This window comes from Serpula lacrymans, assembly GCF_000218685.1.
Source record: "Serpula lacrymans var. lacrymans S7.9 unplaced genomic scaffold SERLAscaffold_11, whole genome shotgun sequence".
NCBI classification, from domain to species: domain Eukaryota; kingdom Fungi; phylum Basidiomycota; class Agaricomycetes; order Boletales; family Serpulaceae; genus Serpula; species Serpula lacrymans.
In genome coordinates this window covers 504102-524966 of record NW_006763300.1, presented here as the reverse complement: position 1 = coordinate 524966, position 20865 = coordinate 504102, and the positions used below count along the sequence as shown (strand labels likewise).

At 47.2% G+C, this 20865-nt stretch overlaps 9 protein-coding genes across 9 annotated transcripts; 6 read left to right on the top strand and 3 right to left on the bottom strand.

Moving 5' to 3' along the window:
* Positions 1 to 16: 16 nt before the first annotated feature.
* On the bottom strand, positions 17 to 1832 carry SERLADRAFT_474111 (uncharacterized protein; the record flags this gene model as incomplete). Its single annotated transcript, XM_007321303.1, has 10 exons — positions 17 to 197; positions 258 to 300; positions 354 to 372; positions 432 to 538; positions 595 to 610; positions 665 to 845; positions 910 to 1067; positions 1122 to 1261; positions 1321 to 1379; positions 1430 to 1832. The coding sequence occupies 10 exons, from the start codon at positions 1744 to 1746 to the stop codon at positions 155 to 157; spliced, it is 1083 nt and encodes a 360-aa protein (XP_007321365.1).
* Positions 1833 to 1879: 47 nt separating this feature from the next.
* SERLADRAFT_474106 (uncharacterized protein) lies at positions 1880 to 3097 on the top strand (the record flags this gene model as incomplete). The annotated part of the gene is made up of 5 exons (XM_007321302.1): positions 1880 to 1954; positions 2018 to 2150; positions 2203 to 2917; positions 2966 to 3025; positions 3081 to 3097. Coding segments are annotated over 4 exons (870 nt in total), but the record flags the coding sequence as incomplete, so codon positions are not given.
* Positions 3098 to 3223: 126 nt separating this feature from the next.
* Positions 3224 to 5262, top strand: SERLADRAFT_474105 (uncharacterized protein; the record flags this gene model as incomplete). The annotated part of the gene is made up of 5 exons (XM_007321301.1): positions 3224 to 3635; positions 3687 to 3901; positions 3957 to 4498; positions 4559 to 4867; positions 4918 to 5262. 5 exons carry the CDS (start codon positions 3279 to 3281, stop codon positions 5067 to 5069), a joined length of 1575 nt encoding a protein of 524 aa, XP_007321363.1.
* Positions 5217 to 6555, bottom strand: SERLADRAFT_410180 (uncharacterized protein; the record flags this gene model as incomplete). Its single annotated transcript, XM_007321300.1, has 9 exons — positions 5217 to 5288; positions 5349 to 5414; positions 5504 to 5623; positions 5678 to 5798; positions 5842 to 5879; positions 5926 to 6008; positions 6030 to 6255; positions 6316 to 6402; positions 6466 to 6555. 9 exons carry the CDS (start codon positions 6553 to 6555, stop codon positions 5217 to 5219), a joined length of 903 nt encoding a protein of 300 aa, XP_007321362.1.
* Positions 6556 to 7519: 964 nt separating this feature from the next.
* SERLADRAFT_396557 (uncharacterized protein) lies at positions 7520 to 8204 on the bottom strand (the record flags this gene model as incomplete). Its single annotated transcript, XM_007321299.1, has 4 exons — positions 7520 to 7813; positions 7867 to 7922; positions 7978 to 8058; positions 8116 to 8204. The coding sequence occupies 4 exons, from the start codon at positions 8128 to 8130 to the stop codon at positions 7786 to 7788; spliced, it is 180 nt and encodes a 59-aa protein (XP_007321361.1).
* Positions 8205 to 8829: 625 nt separating this feature from the next.
* On the top strand, positions 8830 to 10683 carry SERLADRAFT_474086 (uncharacterized protein; the record flags this gene model as incomplete). The annotated part of the gene is made up of 11 exons (XM_007321298.1): positions 8830 to 8961; positions 9035 to 9063; positions 9118 to 9190; positions 9239 to 9351; positions 9403 to 9443; positions 9503 to 9609; positions 9669 to 9746; positions 9799 to 9920; positions 9971 to 10119; positions 10178 to 10255; positions 10308 to 10683. The coding sequence occupies 11 exons, from the start codon at positions 8857 to 8859 to the stop codon at positions 10343 to 10345; spliced, it is 933 nt and encodes a 310-aa protein (XP_007321360.1).
* A 693-nt stretch (positions 10684 to 11376) lies between these two features.
* On the top strand, positions 11377 to 12263 carry SERLADRAFT_474082 (uncharacterized protein; the record flags this gene model as incomplete). The annotated part of the gene is made up of 1 exon (XM_007321297.1): positions 11377 to 12263. The coding sequence occupies one exon, from the start codon at positions 11655 to 11657 to the stop codon at positions 11844 to 11846; it is 192 nt and encodes a 63-aa protein (XP_007321359.1).
* A 261-nt stretch (positions 12264 to 12524) lies between these two features.
* SERLADRAFT_474081 (uncharacterized protein) lies at positions 12525 to 13037 on the top strand (the record flags this gene model as incomplete). Its single annotated transcript, XM_007321296.1, has 2 exons — positions 12525 to 12832; positions 12885 to 13037. The coding sequence occupies one exon, from the start codon at positions 12560 to 12562 to the stop codon at positions 12734 to 12736; it is 177 nt and encodes a 58-aa protein (XP_007321358.1).
* Positions 13038 to 13299: 262 nt separating this feature from the next.
* Positions 13300 to 20848, top strand: NADH-GOGAT (putative NAD(P)H-glutamate synthase; the record flags this gene model as incomplete). Its single annotated transcript, XM_007321295.1, has 15 exons — positions 13300 to 14138; positions 14216 to 14427; positions 14481 to 15864; positions 15917 to 17217; positions 17278 to 18968; positions 19021 to 19205; positions 19262 to 19322; positions 19381 to 19542; positions 19599 to 19813; positions 19868 to 19920; positions 19975 to 20049; positions 20103 to 20287; positions 20337 to 20416; positions 20470 to 20557; positions 20607 to 20848. 15 exons carry the CDS (start codon positions 13459 to 13461, stop codon positions 20658 to 20660), a joined length of 6426 nt encoding a protein of 2141 aa, XP_007321357.1.
* Between the last annotated feature and the right edge of the window lie 17 nt (positions 20849 to 20865).

Below are 20865 nucleotides of genomic sequence, written 5' to 3'. Positions count from 1 at the left end.
GTTCAGTGGAGGTAACAAACACGTGCACGCATTTCAGCTAAGCAACCTCAGCGGCGTGTGGATTGCACCAATGTCCTAACAAGGGTCCAACAGATGTTTACATATTGTTTTAATAAGTCTATATTGTAGACTACCCCGACATCATGCATCTGCTTCAATCGCCTGATCCCCAAAACAAAGGAAAACCCATCCCATGTCTGCACATCATAATAGTATGATAAGATGGGGAAGGATAACGACTTTCAAAAAGTGCTCACCCAGGTCCAGAATGCCGCGAAAAATAGTCATAGTCGATGTTGACTGCGCCCGAACGACATGAGTATGGGCACACCTCACAATGTAATTACACTTACCAGCCATAGCCAGAACCAACTTTACAAAAAAGATATCGTGTTCAGAGTAACACAACGTATACATGGTAGTCAACTTACTGCTCTTTCATTCAATGTGAGATTACGAATGACAGTTGGTTTACGGGGCGCAGGATCCGAAGATCCCGACTCACCGATAGGAGCGGCGAAATTGACGGAATATTGACCTGCAGAGATAAAATGTCTAGTAGGGATAAATTCAATGTATCAATAGATCACTAACCTGTGTCAGTAAAAATCTGACAGCACAAGGTTCGCTAGTGTTGTTCCTCAGCACAAAACATCAGGCTTACCTCACGTCCAAACCCCCTAAACGTTCTATTGACGGTTGCAATTGGTGCACCACGAGCATCTAAAATATTAAAATGCCATGCCCAAAGACCCTCATCCACCCGAGCGAACTGAGTAAATGAATTGGGTTCTGGTTCTGGTTGAACTTCAGAGACTGTCGATAAAATGCGACGAGGTATATCCCTACATAGGCCACAGAAAAGTAAGCAGGCGACATCGCGTAAAAACAGATGACTCGCGAATATACCGAAGGAAGAGATCATAACGCCTTTTCCAAAGATGCCACTGCTGTTGCACCTCTGCGAAAGTATCAAGCACAGGCTCACCCTCCGACGTGTATCCTTGAAGATCATTCAGTCTCTGCACAAACATTCGGGAGTTGATCCAGGCAAACGGTCTACGGATCTGACGCCCCGAGATGATTCAGTCCATTTGTCAATTATGATGAAATATACATACCCATAAAATTGGAGAACCGTGGGTGTCCATAACAAGAGCACGGAATGGACGATGTGTACGAAATATCTGCCGAGAGAACATAGATAGAATCCCTCGAGGTTCTTCAGCAATATAACCAAGTGGCTCTCCCGTTTCACTGGCTATGAAGTATAGACTGATTATTCGGGGTCACTAAAGGGAGTACATATTGTTTACGAACTGATGGCATATCTATTAGATTGCTCGAAGCCCATGAATATGTTTAGCATTTCTAACTGTCTGTGAGACCTCAGCTGTATAAAAAGGAGACAACATAGATGCAAATGTACCTAGTGATCGTTAAAGTGTGGTTCTCCATTAACAGCCTCCTCAGACCTTCCTCAGGATTGCTGGCTGGCTGCCGTAGACTGGTCTCCCATAATTGAGAGTTCTGTGCAGAGGGTTCCTTCTCGTAGACAGTCCTAGCGTCTGGTCGTGGGTTTTTTTCACGAGAATTATGTTCACGAGGTCGACCCGAGGCCCTACCAGTTCCTATCCTACGGTCGGGGAATCGAGACAAGGCATATCCACGACGTAAGACACCAGATCTTGGAAAAGCTAAGGGTAATATTGACCGAGCAGCTGAGGAATAATATAGTCCAATCATGGTTTGCAAGCAAATCTTGATATGAAGACGGTTTTACAGCATTGTTGAAGAAAGGACAGTTGCCCTGCGTTGAGATACTTTGCTTTACATTTATAGGCGCCGAGCCACAGAATGTGCGTCTCGGCAAACCAAATTTTAATTCTTCGCCACTCTCCTTGAAACCAAGATACTCTGGAGTCCTGTCGTTTGACTGAGGATACAAAGTCAAGTGAGTATATTCTTTACTCTAGTGTTACACTTCACAGTTCTCATTGTTCTTGATGTCTTACAGCCAGGCGAGCTTTGCGGAGCCCGAGGTGTCCCGAGCCTCTATAGAGTCTGCAAGAATGCATAAACGCGAGGTTGTGTTGTCAGTTCTCAGATATTCTCAGAGAAGGTCGGTAGCAACTGCTACAAAGAGAAAAGTAAGAGAAGCAATCAATTGTTATCACCCTTCGTTTCCTTATCTCTTCTAAGCCTGCTCCTGAATCATGGGACACAGCAGAGCCAATCCTCCCCCCTGCTCCAGATTTCAGTAAGTGGACACGTCCGCATCCACAATCTAATATGCAACGCTCGAGAGGGTCTACTTCATCTTCTACCTTTCGGTCTGCATCTCCAACTAGTCGTGGCGCACACCCTAGCAATAATGGACCATCAAGTGTTATGCGAGACTCGAAGTGGGGACGGTTTGAGCCTCACTCGTCACACGGAGGCGCGCGACCTTTGAGATCCGTGGGCGGATCTTCTGGTAACGGGTTTCAGAGAGATTCCGCACCTCATGAAGGTCGGAAACCTTTCAAGAACGACATACCACTCGTCAGACATGTTTCCGAACGAGGCTCTCGACCTGTCAAATCTGAGTCACCTAGTACTAAAAATATTCCTAGGATACCGGATCGGTCATCTTCTCAGCACTTGGCGAGTGAAAACAGTAATTCTCCAGATGTACATGGTTCGCGGACGAATCGCAACACTCGGAACAATTTCAAAGATCGAGGTTCACTAGTACACAGCAGGCGTGATGACATTTCAATTCCAAGCCATCCTCGGGTGCACAATGATAAGGCTAAACCTGTTTCGAAGGAGAAGAAAGTCAAAGTCAAACACGCCCGAAAAGTTGCAGTCGACCTCTTCATCCCCAGTACCGTTTCTGTTGGTCAATTAGCAAGGTTGCTCAATGTACGACAAGGTCTGTCTTATCCCTGTCTACTCGTTCTTTTTTAACTCGTAGTTATAGCGACACTGGTTCGGAAGATGATAGAAGCTGGGATGGAAGCTGAGGCTTCTCATGACCATGGCGAGTTGTTGTTTATTTTCTCCGATTGCAATTGGCTTATAAGCATGGACCGCAGTCTTGACTTCTGACTATGCAGCTCTTCTTGCGGGAGAATTTGGTAGAAATCCTGTGATCAACGATGAGGCCGCATATGATATTTATCCACGGTTCGTCCGCAGTACATCTTCTTTACCCCAGTGGCCCACACAAGTATCGCAGATCTCCTCACCCCGATCCCTCGACGCTTCCAGCAAGACCGCCGATTATTACTATCATGGGACACGTAGATCACGGGAAGACCACACTATTAGATACCCTTCGATCCGCATCTGTTGCCAAAGGGGAAGCGGGCGGTATCACGCAACATATTGGTGCCTTCTCTGTCCCAGTTTCCTCGTCCACCAACCCTGGAAATGATTCGCGCATAATTACCTTTCTGGACACTCCTGGTCATGCAGCATTTTCGGCCATGCGTGCGCGTGGAGCAGGCGTTACCGACATCGTCGTCCTGGTTGTAGCGGCTGATGACGGCGTAATGCCTCAAACGAAAGAGGTTATTGACCTAATCAAGAAAGATAATGTATCTGTGGTAGTCGCCATCAACAAAGTGGATAAACCAGAAGCCGATGTGGTGAGTCGATGTGGACCTAAGCTTTGAAGACTTACTTAGATCACCCTCCAGAAAAAGGTCCAGCATGCCCTATTAGCAGAGGGTTTACAATTAGAAGCTTTCGGTGGCGACGTCCCTTGTGTCGAGGTCTCGGCACTCACCGGTCAAGGCCTCGATGATCTTGTGGAAATTTTGTCTACGATCGCTGAAGTACAAGATCTTCGTGCCGAGCGGGACGGTCAGGGTTATGGATGTGTTCTCGAGTCCAGGGTGCAGAAGGGTTTAGGGTACGTCATTTTCCTTTCTCTTCTTCTCATATGCTTTTATCTCTTCTTCCTTCAGCCCGGTAGCTACCGTTTTGGTCCTTCGAGGGTGTATAACCCCCGGTTCCCACCTCATAGCTGGGGCAGCAGGCGCCAAGGTTCGTGTAATGAATGACTCCACGGGATCCACCGTCAAGGTTGCGTATCCAGGCATGGCAGTAACTGTTTCTGGATGGAAAGATCTTCCGAGTGCAGGGGATGAAGTTTTACAGGGTACCGAAGCTGAAGTAAAGAAGGCACTGACGAATAGACTACGCAAGGCTGAGATCGAGTCTACACTGGTTGACCTAGAAGCCATCAACGCGCATAGAATGCAGGAGAGGATTCGAAAAACGGGAGAAGAAGATGAAGATAACGATGGTAATGGCAGCGCACAGAAGAGTGAAGAACAGGCCGCAATAGAGTTAAGGCTAGTTGTAAAGGGCGACGTGAGTGGGAGTGTTGAGGCACTAGTTGGAGCCTTAGAAGGAATTGGGAATAAACATGCACGCGTGAAGATTGTTGCTACTGGCGTTGGCGATGTTATGGAGTCTGACGTTATGATGGCGAAGGCTTCTGAAGGTATGTCACTTTTCTAGTGGCGTCGCTCAAATACTCATTATAAACTGGACATTCTCCTAGGAACAATTATAGCCTTTTCTGTCAATATTCCTCGATCTGTTGAAAGCATGGCAGCCCAGAATCACATTCCGTTGTATTCATCTAAAATAATCTACAGGGTAATGGATGAAGTTCGTAACCGCCTCACAGCGTTACTACCTTCTACAATCGAGAAGAAAGTTACTGGAGAGGCGACTGTGCTGCAACTATTCGACATTCATTTCAAAGGAAAGCAGAAAAAAACGATAGCTGGATGCCGAGTTGGCAATGGTTTAATAGAGGTGTCTAGATTGGCGAGGGTGGTAAGGAATGGTGAGGTACTTCACGAGGGTAAGTTTGACAGCCATAGTTAATGTCGTCGCACTCAGCAACATTAATAGGTCCTCTGGAAGCACTGAAACAGCAAAAGAAAGATGTCTTAGAAGTCAAGAAAGGTTCGGAGTGCGGCATAAGCTTGGAAACTTTTCAGGACTTGCGCGAGGCAGACTTAATCCAAACTTACGAGGAGCTAAAGATCCCGGGCGTACTTTAGTATAAGGCCATTCACTCTACTATAGATTTAGCTGGCAATCAGTATTTAATTCCGTTCATGCTACACTTTATTTCATGTTCGCTGCGTCTAAGTGAACAGTCTTTCCGCCAACTGTCCCCGTCCTCCCACTTACTCCGAAAGTGAGGCTTATGTTTCCCAAATTCTTGTCTGTTTTCTCCAGAAGCGTCCAACTTCTGTTGTCTGCTTTCTTGAGCGAAACTTCGACCTGATTCATATAGGCTGTCAGCATAGAGATTAATCAATCACATTGGCATTTACCTTTGTTCCGTAATATTTGTGAAGCGAAGCCTCTGGATCAACTTGACCAAAAAGATCAATTGTGCGCTGGAATCGCTTTGAAGCAGGTAGGTACAAATCAAAATGAACCTTCCTGTTAAATCAGTATGAGAACAAAGCCACTCAAATTCTCTAACCTTATTTTCTTCTATTCTAACTGTACTTCTTTCCTTATCAACCTGCTTCGCAAAAACAGACACATGAACCTCGCTTGGTGTTTGATAATGATCTACACGGCACTCGGTAAATTCTTCCGCCTGTTTATATCAGCCTTCAGTGTGAAACACGAGTGCGAAAAAATACCGACTTACCGCTTTATTACTAACTTTAGGAACAAATACATGACGCCCCCTCTTGCAACCCTCGATCTTGAGGAACTCCTCAAACTCAAGCACACGACGCTTACAACACAAATATCCCTTAACCATTTCACTGTTAGCACTCGCAAGATATATGACTCATTATGATAACAAACCTTGCTTCCTTCCCTGAAAATAGGCTGTGGGTCATTGACTGTTTAGTACGTATAGATACAATTGAGGGCAAATGGACAACACACGGAGGCAGGGTGATATGTACAGGTGGCTTCTTCACCGTTTCCGATGCGGTTTACTTCATCGCTTACAAAGGCGACTCCACAACCTGTATGTCGACATGGCGCACCAGTTTGCACTGGCACACTTAGATCGTCTTCTTCTTCCACAACTGGCGCTGGCTCTTTAGGAGCTGCAATGACTGCGGCAGGTTCCATTTTGCCAACCGTGGGTGAAACGAGGGTGTACTGCTCCTTCCCTGCCCCGTAGTCCATTACGGTGAGTGTATCGTTAGAATGTGGCTTTTGAGTTTCCACCTTGGGAATTTCATCGGTATGAGCTCCTAAGGCGCATCCCTAAGACATAATACAACAACCAGGTTGTCAAATTTGAGTAGGAGGCATGCATATACCCACTGGCATCTTCATAAACTCGTCAAAGTCTAAAACAGGCTTGTTCACGTCTGAACAGCATGACCAAGATTTGAGCCCTTCGTGAAAGACCTATGCAGAACGCATGTCGGATTCTAGCCTCATTCGGGTTGAGATTGTGTGAAAGGGACTCACCGGGCCCCCAGGATGATACGTGCAACTTTCTTCCGTATTTGCTGCCGAATCGTATTCTTTACTGCATCCTTTGCGTGTGCAACGGGGCATCGTGTATAGCTAGAGACAGATTTCAGGACGATGTCAGACACCTGAGACGCTGGCTATAGGCATGTTTAGGCTACATTTTGGCTTCAAAATAACTTTCGAGGGCGGACTAGTCAAGGATATCGTTAGTATCAGACGCGATCTAGTATGCGATATTGAGGACAAGGGGGCTGCTTTGTACATGTTTATGTGTGGCTGGTGGAAAGTCCTCGAACAGTCCATGTCACTATATCGGATTAGGTCAGCCAAAGGAGACTGCTTCCACTTGCTCTAATACGTACAGGTCATGTCCTGATGGTAATATGAGTTTGATAACTAATGTACATATCCGCACAAGCTCAGCTATGAATGTCTAGACGCCGTTAGACAGGTATGTTATAAAGCTGTTGATGGCATGAATTTATGTCCGGTAGTAAAGGTTCAGCAGAAGAGTGAGTGCTTTTCGAATATTCTCATAATATCATCAAACCAGACTGATTTCTGACATTGATCTGAGTTAGCGAACTCTCTCACCTCATATGTCTTCAGATATCGGTCGATGAAAATATCCTCATTGGAGCGAACCCTTTTCAAATGCTTCCATCCTTTGAAATGACTGTCTTTGTGACGTCGCTATCTTCAATTTCCATTCAACCATGTTCCATGTAAGCTGCTCCCTTTTCGAGTAATCTTTCCGATGACATGGTGATCGTGTAATTCGAAGCCTGCTGCGATTTTGGAATTCGTGATAATGTGTCTGGACTCGTGGCTACTGTGGTTTTATAGGCCGAATTTTTCCCTGTGCAAGTCTAGAACTAGAAGACACGACACGACCACCAGGACCTCGAGAAATGGTACTCTGATCTCACCCCAAATATGTCGCAAACTTCATACGAAAACACGAGGCTTATGGGGGAACAATTCGCGAGCCTCTTCAGCATTTGTTTTCCCGAATTTTCGGTAACTGCCATCAAAAGAATGCCATGTGGTACCGTATCTTGCATGGTAGAACCGCAGGATAATAGGACAGACGGTCCGCTTGATATTTTTACAGTCAACGAGGCCAGAGACCATTAACTCAGGGTAACTACCGGGAGGGAATACACGAAACGGTTGATACAAGCGCGGGAAGAATACAAGAAGGAGAAGAAGAAATGATGAATACAGTGTGTAATGTTCTTAGTCCGCAATATGTGTCTAGGTATGTATCCACTGATTCTGTGTATGGGAAATCGAATATATCCGCGATGGAGACTAGTTTACTTTTGAGACACTGGAAACTCTGTAAGGCAAAGGTAAGTATCTCGTCTGAAACTGAGAGTCACGATCACGTACGGCAGGCTAACATTGCCTTCTGCACGATCCAGTTGTATAACCACAATCTGTGTACCCTACAAAGCAGAGTGAGCCATGAACTCAGGGTAGAAACTTGACCAAAGCACTCACATCCCCCATACGGCTCGTGGAAAGCACTACACCGTACTTGATGTCACCATTGGAGCCCCAGAAGAAAACTCGTGTGCCGTTCTGCACAAAGGTTGGTGTCATGACAATGTCAAACGAGTATGACAAGGATTGACTCACCGGGAATGCGTTCATAGCCAAAATAGTAGGTAGGGTACAAAAAATCGGAATTGAGAAGCCGGACGACAGCTCAGCTACAAGTCTTCCAGACCTTAAATACTATGTCGAGCCTGAGGTGCAATTAACATGTCTTCCTTCGTCCGAGCACAGATTCGGAAATAAGGACTGTTATTTACTGATGCAGCACACCTACTCGAAGAGTTAGCCGATAACACATATGATTTAATTTGGGGTTCATACATATCACCCTCAGGCTGATTCGGCTTTCTAGAACGAGTGTCGAGAGTGAGAGAGAGATTTGAAGCAGATGCAGTACTCACCTCACCAGATTGAGGAAACATTATGCGCGTTAACGTAATATCGGAGCAAGTGTTAATTTTGAGGGTCTTGAGGGCACGTAGCGTCGTGTTGAAAGTCCATACCCTGCCTCTCTGATCCTCGGCTTAGTATTCTGTTCGCAGCAGTTTCCAATCGTGAAAGTGGAAATTATTCATATTTAGTCGTATGAGATACGGCAGACTCATCAAAGATTCCTGAATGAAAGAAAAGACAAGGCTTGTAAAGCTTTCTGGAATGACAGCGCTTTCATCTGAGTACTGTTCAAGTTCAAGACAACCAAGTCGTTCATGGATTACGTAGAAAAACGGAGCTCTAACTGAAGGGGATTTCCGGCCTAAGCCTTGTGACGGTCACACAACATAATATGTGGCCCGTGCCTTGTCCTCGAGATGATATGATACTATGTCTGTAATTCTCGTCACAGGATCTTACGACCATGAAATCAGGTTTTGGGAAGCTTGGAGTGGGATATGTTCCAGGACTATAGCACGCTCAGGAGAGTCGGGGGTGAGGATCATTCCCGCTCAGTTATGTACCGAACATGAAACTGATGAAGTTCCGCGGGATTGGACCTTGACAGCAAGTAAATCGTCTGGCGATATCTCCAGAGTAATGTCCCAAAGTATCTTCTCTTGACTAGGAGGTTGAGAATTTTCTTGTTAGTAAACGTCTTCTAGCTGCTGCCATCCATAAGAAAGTCAACATCTATGAGATTGCGAGTGCGTCTTCCACACCAGTACGTATTTCCCTACACGTTCTATTGACTTGTGCTGAACCGTACCAGCTCATCTCTCTGGAAGAGCATGAGATGAATGTGACCTCAGTATCCTTTCATAGTGAGGGAAAATGGCTAGTTACAGGGAGTGAAGACGGTACTATCAAAATATGGGACCTTCGGTGTGTCAGGTAGTCAGTTTCTCTCTACTCTTTGCTGAATTACCTTTACAGTAGTACTCAGGTACATAGAACATACGATAATGGGACGCCTGGTGAGTGAGATTCAATCCGTCGGCGATCTATGAAAAATTGACGTGTTCTCAATCGCAAGTCAACGATGTTTGCGTCCATCCGAATCAAGGGGAACTTATCTCCTGTGATCAAGCGGGGTGCATCAAGCAATGGGACTTGTCTGAGAATCTTTGTTCTCACGAACTTGTAAGCCTTAAGTCACTTCGTCTTCGAGATCAACAGTTATAACTCATTTCCAACCTAAGACTCCGGCAGGTGACGTCCCCATTCGTTCGGTCAGTCTAGCCTCAGATGGATCTTGCTTAGTTGCCGGAAATAACAAGGTATTATGGTATTCTTTTCCAAGCATCATTCCAAAGTAACATTTGATACCAGGGAAAATGCTATGTCTGGAAAATAAACGAAGAAAAATCTGAGCTTCCTCGCTACCAAGCAGTTACGAAATTCAGCGCCCATAAAAAGTACTTAACCCGAGTCCTCTTAAGTCCGGATGTGAAGTGGGTATTTCTATTTTTGCTTTTCAAGTAGGCATAACACCTATTTTCAGGTACTTAGCTACCTGCTCTGCGGACACTACCGTAAAGATATGGTCAATATCCCAGAACTATGAATTCAAGCCCGAAAAGGTACTCCAAGGTCACCAACGGTGGGTTTGGGACTGCGCTTTCAGTGCAGATTCCGCATACCTCGTTACAGGTGGGGACAGCTCTACTGCTTCAGATTAAAACCTTAGGGCCAATTATGTTCTCCGCAGCATCCTCGGATCACACAGCCCGTCTGTGGGAGATGGCCTCGGGGGAGACTGTACGACAGTACAATGGTCATCACAAAGGTCCATTTGATATTATCCTATTGTCTAATTCCAGTATTGACCTAGATTCCAGCGGCTGTATGTTGTGCCCTGCATGACGGAGCAGGCTAAAATGACTATGCCTTGCCCCAATCACGGTGTCCTTAACGATGATATTCTTCATATATATTGTTTGTGCTTGGCATGTTACATTGGTAGTGTGCCTTAACCCATTGAAAGTATTTCGTGCCTGCGATTGCAACGCACATTTACTGGTCCTATGGACTGATGTTATTACCTGTAGCTTTAAGTTCGCACTGTGGATTGTATGACGCTAAACTTAAAGTCGGTATACTTTCTGTTCACGATGGTCTTTCTGTGACCCGGGTAGAGTTTTCATAATATTGTACTGCCATGTTTGCAATGGAATAACAGTGTACACACTCGCTAAGTTAGATTGCGAGTGGACGATGTGGCGTAGTTCTATGAGTGAATTTCGTTTAGAGGCTTCCAAACATTCGTCGTTACTCCTATTTCAAGTTGTATTTGATATTTTCATACCTTGCTCTACTGATCAGAATAACATTGACTCGGATCATATTGATCCCTTGTGGCGAGTGGTGTATAAATATACTAGAAACACCGTGTCCTTGCTATATGGAAAACTGCATTGTGGTTGTTCGGTAAACTCGATGCAGAATCCGAGTCGAGTTTGGCTGCCTCCCAGGATTAAGTAGAGGGCACTCCTCTACTAAATCATGTCCATCATCTCCGCGGTGACAACTTGTACGGCCTCCGTAGTATGTTCTTTGGGCACGCATTTGAAGTAAGTGCGACCATAACAATTGGCAACTTCTTATCGCAGTTTACCTTCCTTAGGGGGGCCGACATAGCATCGGATTGATTATTCTTGACATTTCTATCTCTGGGTCGAAGTTGCTGTCGTTGTCATCTGTAACTATTGCCATCGCGTGGTGTCGTTGTTTCGTGACGACTTATCAAGATTCATTCCATGAATTTCCAGCATTCTTCATGTTATCTAGCGAACAGATATCTATAATCTCTTCTGCTTCATGCTGAATTGCACTTTTATATCATGTTTAACTCTGAGCTTATGCAGTTCAAGAATGCACCTTCCCTATCACAATATCACTGTTCAAGGGCTCAGCTCAAGGAGCTAAAGCACTGATGATTATTCTTAGGATTGTATTAATTTGTCAACGAGTCTACCCGATCGTAGGTATTCTTCGACATCACAGTGATTCCGAAACAGCATTGACTGCTGTCAGGTGCAGAATTATAGCAAGATCGTGATTGGAGGCTGTAAACCGGGAGTCGTTTGAAGTAAGGCTTCGGAGACTGGATCGATCAACGTGCAGCTCTCGTGAATCAACATCATCTTCAAGGATGAACCGGGTAACCCCGAGGCGTCAAGTATACAATGGCTGATTGTGGCATCAGTATCTTTATGGTAGTCCCAATGTCAACTCAAGGTGCTTCCCTGGACAATGCCGAAAGGTTCATTGTCACCGCTGTGCGTTTCTCGGATGCATCTATGCAATACGACACCAATAAGACACATGCACGCAGCCAGGTTTGGGGCGATCATGGTCATAGGCTGTCCCATCGATGAGGCTACCTCATAGCGTGGAATGCAGCTATTGGTGAGTGAGGTTCAGCGCTGTGCTCGCTAAGGTTGCGCTGGTGTGATGTTCTAGGCTTCCGTGATCAGTCCTAGGTCATAACCCTCAGTTCGCTCGGAGGACAGTTCGAGATAACGTTGACAAGGCCTTACCGAGTGGCACCTCGAAGCTTGCAAGCCCACAGTCTGGAACGTTGATGGAGTGATGGAGCAGGACAGCTTACATCAAGTAGCAGCAAGTAATGCTTCTCTGCACCGATGTCTCGGGGTATGTCCTCGCGCCCACCTCACCCATCGATTGTGATCTCTCAAACAACCGCGATCAAGGCCGCTTGGTTTCAAAAAAGTCGCGGACTCTGACCGATGGTCGGAGGACTCCGGGTCCGAGGCCATCGTGGTCGTCCTCCAGTGTCTTGCACTGAATCAACGCTACATCCAGAGACATGGCAAAGCCTTGTGTTACTACCTCCAGGTCGCTAAAGGATGATTGATGCAGAATGGGCAGTCCAGCTTCTGGAAGGGTGGATTTTCGCACTGCGGCCGGTCGGCGGGCCGCAGGCCGAGGGTCCCCATAAGCTAAATGTTATTCGCCTTTGAGTCGAGTCATCTTAAAGCTACAAGCCTACGGGTTGGATTTAAAGGCTTTCGTAAATGCGACGCAACAGAGGCAGCGGCGCCCGTCTCACCCATTTGTCTCTGCAGTTATGCGAGCCATGATGTACGACTGGGAACTGGGAGGTAGTGGGGGGCACATGTGTTTTGAAGATGGAGTAGTCGTCGGCTGGACACCTGACGACAGTATTGGATGGAGAGTGCGTAAATATCATGGTTGTGCAGAAGGGCGCAAAGGATGTGACGCAATGGAAGCAGACATGGCATGAGTCAGTGTCAGGGAGATCAGAGGTATCCCTGGCCCTCTAAACGCGATCACACTTCTTAGAGTGATGAGAGGATGCTGTAGCAGGGAGACAAAGCAAGTAAGTGATAGGACTCGCTCTAACAGCTGACCGGTTCGACCTAACCGCGCAGGGCATGGAATGATTCTAAGCGAGCGCGGATATCGGAACACAATACACGGGTCTTGGATGGTGGGCGTTGAGGAGGGAATGGGGAGGACGTGTGAGGATGCTCAGGTGGAGACAAAGGAAAGGACGAAGATGGAGAGTCTGTTACGGATGCCCGCCACAGCGATGGAGTACTTGGCGGGCTTCCGCGTTGTCCCTGCAGTGAGATCTGTGATGCGGTCTGGGGAAGAACAAGCATCTCCTTTGGCCGGCATCTGATTGGCTCGGATGGGCACACGGGGCTGTCGGTTGCCGGATATAGTAAGCTGAGATCATCGTAGATTGCATCGGTCCATCAGAACCGACTCGGAGATCTTCGGGTTCTTCGTGTGCCTCTCCCGAAAGAGATTATCTGTGACTTGTTATAACAATCCGTCACTGCTGCACACTCGAAAAAATTTGACTGCACTGTCAGATCTCGCCCCTCTCTCTCGTACCACCACCATCTCCATCCATCTCTCCATCCATCCCATCAAAATATCGTGCAGAAAATCGCCCCTTTCTCTCGCATCTCCTGTCTTATATCATCCTGTTATTCTATGGCCATCTCTGCCAGTCTCTCTCAAGACACTATACCACATGCTTTGCCTCTCCTGTCCCACTCAGACAATGGCTTTCATGCCGTCGAGCGCGATCCCACTTCGTGGTCAGGCGCTCTCCCCGCAAATCAGGGGCTTTACTTGAATGAAAATGAAAAAGATTCCTGTGGCGTTGGCTTCATCTGTCATATCAAGGGCGAGCAGAGTCACAAAATCGTTTCTGATGCTCGCCAACTCCTCTGTGCAATGACCCACAGAGGTGCTACTGGCGCTGACAGTCGTGATGGTGATGGTGCCGGCGTCATGACCGGCATTCCCCACTCCTTCTTCAAGCGCGAGGCCGAAAGAGACATTGGCTGTATCTTGCCCGATCCTGGAGAGTATGCTGTAGGAAACGTCTTCTTCAAGGCAAACGATCCCGTCCAGCTCCAGAACTACCAAGCTTCCTTCTCTAAAGTCGCCAGTGACCTCGGCATGCGAGTCCTAGGCTGGAGGGCAGTCCCCACGGATGGTACCATTCTTGGTCCCGCCGCTAGCAGCAAGGAGCCAGTCATCTATCAACCATTCGTCGTCCTTCGTACCCACTACGGTGATGGAACTGTAAGCCAGGGTGGCCCTTTCGATGCCAAGTACTTTGAGCGACAACTCTATGTCTTACGCAAGCATGCGACCCATATTATGTTTGTGGTTTCCCCATTGTTTATATATCGTAAACCACGCTCAACACCCTATTGTGAAATTTTCCCTGTATATAAAGTACGCTCGCGAAAGGATTCTACGTGTGTTCACTATCCTCCAAGAACATCGTGTACAAAGGACAGCTCTCTCCTCCACAAGTTTACAATTACTACCATGATCTCAACCATGTTCTGTATCGTTCACACTTTACTTTGGTGCATTCGCGATTCTCGACAAACACATTTCCTTCATGGGATCGAGCCCAGCCTATGAGATGGGCTGCGCACAATGGTTCGTGATTAGTTCTTGACAGATCGCAGGTAAGCCCTAACCCACTGTTTTAGGTGAGATAAACACCGTGCGAGGCAACAAGAATTGGATGCGTGCTCGAGAGGGTGTGTTATCGTCAACGCTTTTCGGAGATCAGCTCGACCTACTCTACCCTATTATTGAAACTGGTGGTTCAGATTCTGCGGCCTTCGACAATGTCCTCGAATTGCTTGTTGTCAATGGCGTCGTGACTTTGCCTGAGGCTGTTATGATGCTCATCCCTGAGGCATGGCAGGGCAATGAGCATATGGAAGCTGAGAAAAAGGCATTTTACAACTGGGCCGCGTGTCTTCAAGAACCGTGGGATGGACCGGCTTTGTTCACTTTCAGCGATGGCCGCTACTGCGGTGCCAATCTTGATCGGAATGGTCTTAGACCTTGTCGCTTCGTCGTTACCAACGAGGACATCATGGTATGTGCTTCTGAGGTTGGAGCCGTGTTCATTCCGCCCGAGAAGGTTGTACAGAAAGGCCGCCTCAAGCCTGGACGTATGCTCCTTGTTGACACTTTGGAGGGTAGGATCGTTGATGATAAGGAGTTGAAGCGGAACACAGCGACGAAGCAGAATTTCGCGTCTTGGGTAGAAACCCACGTTCTTCACGTACCCAATATCGTCAAACGTGTCATACGTAGCAATACTCCCATCGACCCTATCATTGATGATGCACCACTTAGCTGCGATCCAAAACTACTCGCATTCGGCTACACAGTTGAGCAACTAAGCTTGCTCATGTTGCCCATGGTATCCAGCGGCAAAGAAGCCCTAGGATCCATGGGCAACGACGCCCCTTTGGCGGCAATGGCCACGCAGCCTCGCCTAATTTACGACTATTTCCGACAGCTCTTTGCACAAGTTACGAACCCGCCAATAGATCCTATTCGCGAGAGCATAGTTATGTCACTTGAGGCATATGTCGGGCCTGAAGGAAATCTTCTGGAGATGAAGCCGGAACAGTGCCACCGCATCCTCCTTCCCTCGCCTCTCATCTCTATTCAAGAAATGAATGCCATGAAAAACCTCAAGCAGGCATACACTGGTTGGCCATCTGTCACAATTGACATTACCTTCCCGAAGGAAGAGGGCCTGCCCGGCTACCAGCTTGCTCTTCAACGTGTCTGCAGCGAGGCCACGCAAGCAATTGATGACGGCATGAAGGTTGTCGTGTTATCTGATCGCGCCACTGGTCCTTCCCGAGTTCCCTTGTCTGCATTGGTCGCTTGTGGAGGCGTCCACCATCATTTGGTATTACAAAAGAAGCGCGCCAAAGTGGCACTTATGGTGGAGACAGCAGAAGCACGAGAAGTACACCACTTGTGTGTTCTTGTGGGGTATGGTGCTGATGCGATATGTCCTTGGTTGATGTTGGAAACTATCCATAAAATTGGACGAGAGGGCCTGTAAGTAATTGGCTTCCTGTTCTACCAAAAAATATTCTTATATTTTTTTTAGTATAAAAGGCGACCAAACCATGCAAGGGTTAATGGAAAACTATCACCAATCTATCGACAATGGTATCTTGAAGGTCATGTCGAAGATGGGTATTTCCACCCTGCAGTCTTATAAAGGTGCACAGATTTTCGAGGCTCTTGGTCTTCACAGTGAAGTGGTAGAGCGATGCTTTATTGGCACTGCATCGCGAGTCCAGGGTGCTACATTCGACCTTCTCGCTATGGATGCTTTCGAACTTCACGAACGCGGGTGGCCATCTCGGGACACTATTGTACCCCCAGGCATGCCGGAATCTGGTGAATATCACTGGCGCGATGGAGGCGAGGCGCATATCAACGACCCTGCTGGTATCGCCAACTTACAGGATGCTGTGAGGGAAAAGAATCAGAAGGCATATGACGCATACGCTCAAAATGCTAACGATCAAACAAAGTCTGTTCATCTTCGTGGTTTGTTGGACTTCCGGTACGAAACTGCAACCCCGATCCCGATCGAGCAAGTGGAGCCTTGGAATGAAATAGTACGGCGATTTGTGACTGGAGCGATGTCCTATGGTTCTATATCGATGGAGGCACACTCAACTCTTGCCGTTGCTATGAATCGTCTTGGCGGCAAGTCCAATACCGGTGAGGGAGGTGAGGATGCGGAGCGTTCCCATGTCCTTCCCAACAAAGACACAATGAGGTCTGCTATCAAACAAGTTGCCTCAGGACGGTTTGGAGTCACCTCGAACTATCTCGCTGACGCCGATGAACTGCAAATTAAAATGGCGCAAGGTGCTAAGCCTGGTGAGGGTGGTGAACTTCCGGGTCATAAGGTTTCGGGATCGATCGCTCGTACGCGGCACTCAACCGCCGGTGTGGGCCTCATCTCGCCTCCTCCTCATCACGACATCTATTCCATTGAAGATCTAAAGCAGCTAATCTATGATCTGAAATGCTCCAACCCTCGTGCGCGGGTATCCGTCAAGCTCGTGTCAGAAGTGGGAGTTGGTATTGTGGCGAGCGGTGTCGCTAAAGCAAAGGCGGACCATATCTTGATATCCGGTCACGACGGTGGAACCGGTGCTTCTCGTTGGACTGGTATCAAATATGCCGGCCTTCCTTGGGAATTGGGTTTAGCAGAAACTCACCAAACGCTTGTTTTGAACGATCTTCGTGGTCGTGTCACGGTGCAAACTGATGGCCAAATAAGGACTGGTCGTGATATTGCAATTGCATGTTTGTTAGGGGCCGAAGAATGGGGCTTCGCCACCACACCTTTGATAGCCATGGGCTGTATTATGATGCGCAAGTGCCACTGTAAGTTCTTATTTGTAGTGTTTTCGGTTCTCTAACGGGTAGCTGGATATTCTTCGTTAGTGAACACCTGCCCAGTTGGCATCGCTACTCAAGATCCCCAACTCCGTGCGAAGTTCGCAGGTCAACCCGAGCAGGTCATAAACTTCTTCTACTATCTCGCCGAAGATCTTCGTGGCTACATGGCGAAATTAGGATTCCGGACTATCAATGAGATGGTTGGCCGCGCAGACGTTCTTAAGGTCAATGAAAAGCTTAGGACTATCAAGACTGCGCATCTGGACCTGTCTGCTGTTCTAAAGCCTGCATGGCAAATGCGACCTGGTGCAGCGACCTACCGTGTACGATCGCAGGATCATAAATTGTACATTCGCCTCGATAACAAATTCATTGATGAGTCTGAGCCTGCCCTCACGAAAGGTCTTCCTGTCCACGTTGAGTGCGACGTTACCAACACCGACCGCGCGCTAGGCACCTCATTGTCTTATCGCATATCAAAACTTTATGGAGAAGAGGGCCTTCCCAAAGACACTATCCATATCCGTATGAGAGGCTCCGCTGGGCAGTCATGCGGTGCTTTCCTTGCTCCTGGTATCACCATCGAGCTAGAGGGAGATTCTAACGACTATGTGGGCAAAGGCCTTTCTGGTGGTCGTTTGATTGTTTACCCCCCCAAGCAATCGCCATTCAAGGCCGAGGAAAATATAATTATAGGCAACGTTTGCTTATACGGGGCCACTTCTGGTGAAGCCTTTATTCGTGGTATCGCAGCCGAGCGGTTCGCTGTGCGCAACTCAGGGGCAAATGCTGTTGTTGAAGGCACTGGTGACCATGGTTGTGAATACATGACTGGTGGCCGCGTTGTTGTCCTAGGAGCGACTGGGCGTAATTTTGCAGCGGGAATGAGTGGTGGTATTGCTTATGTACTTGACACGGCTCATACATTTGCGTCCAAGGTCAACATGGAGATGGTCGAGCTTGGAAAAGTTACAGACCCTCGTGAGATCGCGGCATTACGAAGCCTCATCGAGGATCACAGGCATTATACGGGATCAGAAGTAGCGGATCGCGTACTTCATGACTTCCACCATCTTCTCCCTCTTTTCGTTCGCGTCATGCCTTTGGACTACAAACGTGTTCTCGAAGAACAGACTGCTAAAGAAAAGGATGAGAAATTGCGACTCAATGTTATTGACTTGGTCCCTTCTCGAACTGCGAGCCAAGTCGATCTTGCTTCTGAAGGTTTGGAAGACATCCTTCTACCCAAGGAGCCTCCCAGCTTGGTCCATCCCAAGCGCCATGAGCCCGCAGTTGTAGATTTGGAGGATTCAATGCTTGATGATTCCACAGCGAAGCAGCGCCTTCACAAACTTGACAAAACTCGCGGTTTTATGAAGTATCAGCGTCTCAACGAGTCTTATCGCCCGCCTCGTAAACGTGTCAAGGACTGGAAAGAAATCTCTAACCGCCTGACAGACAGCGAGCTCAAGTACCAGTCTGCTCGTTGCATGGACTGTGGTGTTCCATTCTGTCAGTCCGACACCGGATGTCCCATTTCAAACATTATTCCAAAATGGAACGATCTGGTGTTCAAGGGGCAGTGGCAGGACGCTCTCAACCGTCTTTTGATGACAAACAATTTCCCTGAATTCACTGGTCGAGTTTGCCCAGCCCCATGCGAGGGCGCATGTGTTTTGGGAATTAACGAGCAACCTGTAGGTATTAAGAGTATTGAGTGCGCTATCATCGATAAGGTAAATATGGTACTTATGAGATACTAAATCGTCTCTGATCACCATTTTACAGGGCTTTGAGATGGGTTGGATGGCACCGAACCCTCCATCCTTCCGAACCGGTAAAAGGGTTGCTATCATTGGCTCTGGACCTGCAGGTTTGGCGTGTGCCGACCAACTTAACAAAGCTGGACATCTGGTTACGGTTTACGACCGTAATGATCGTATGGGCGGCTTACTCATGTATGGAATTCCGAAGTAAGTCTATGCGCTTATGATTCTGGCATCTGGATCTGATATACTCCTGAATAAAGCATGAAGCTCGACAAGGCCATCGTGCAACGTCGGATAGATCTTATGGAGGCGGAGGGTGTGGTATGCATTTAATCCATACACGCTCTGATATATTACAGCTAATAATCATCATCATCAGACTTTTGTTAATAATGCCCACGTTGGCGTCAATGTTGATGCAGCTGCACTGCAAGACGAGAATGATGCTGTTGTTGTTTGTACCGGGGCCACCTGGCCCCGCGATTTGAAAATCCCAAATCGCCAGGTCGATGGCATTCACTTTGCCATGGAGTTTTTACAGGTTAATTTCTCGCTTTCGCTCACTTATCTGTCGTACTAATTTTGCACAAACACCAGCTGAACACCAAATCTCTTCTTGATTCGGAGTTGCAAGATGGGGGCTACATCAATGCCCGCGGCAAGGACGTCATTGTCATTGGTGGAGGTGACACGGGTAATGATTGTATCGGAACATCAATGCGACATGGCGCAAAATCTGTGACCAACTTCGAGTTGCTGCCAAAGCCACCTGCTTCGCGAGGAAGGGACAACCCTTGGCCTCAGTGGCCTCGGTGAGCCACATCGACACCATAATCGATTTATTATCTAATTTTCTTCGTTTGAAGAGTTTTCCGAACGGATTACGGACATACTGAAGTAGCTGCTCACTTTGGAAATGGTAAGATTTCAATTAATGATCGTTCGACATCAAATTGGCTGACAGGCTTTTCAGATCCCAGGGAGTACTGTATATCTACAAAAGAGTTTATAGTTGATGACGATGGAAAACTCAAAGGCTTGAATACAGGTAATCTTGTTCGTTTTGTTGATGAAATCGCATTGATATGACCCTTAATGTAGTGCGAGTTGAGTGGACGAAAGATAGCGGTGGCAGATGGAAGATGGAGGAAGTGCCTGGCTCACAGAAATTCTTCCCAGCGCAACTTGTTTTCCTTGCCCTTGGTTTCCTTGGTCCTCAAGCGGAAGTTGTTAACGCTTTCGGAGTGAAGCAGGATGCCAGGTCGAATATTCAAACAGCCCCTAAGGTTGGTGTCACCGAAGTTCTCCTTTTCTTGCTCTTACCTGTGATCCCAGAAATATTCCACCAATGTAGAGGGAATATTCGCAGCGGGTGATTGTCGCCGTGGGCAGTCATTGATTGTCTGGGGTATCAAGTATGTTTTTTGCTTCTGATCTCATCCTTAGATATTCATCCCCCTTTCAACAGCGAGGGTCGCGGTGCTGCTTCCGAGGTCGATGCCTGGTTGAGTGCAGGATCAACTAGATTGCCCGCTGCTGGAGGTATCAAGACAAGAGTGAGACACTTAACCTGTCTTCCTGACATACTTGCTGATCCTTTATCAGACCTTCGTCCCTCCTCCCAGCAAGATGCCACAGACTGTCAAAGTGGAAGCTTGAACCCTATCAATGGGATATCATGGAAATTCTTTCGAGTGTTGGATATTGCGTATGAATGTACAATTACGAACCTCACGCCTAAATGTTGGCTCAAAAAAATCTTGTATGTTTTTTATCTTTATCTCAATAGATTATTCGACAACGGGTCATGCGGATGCGGCCCGTGCTCTGTGAGAAGCCTGTAACACGTGCGATATTTGAAGGT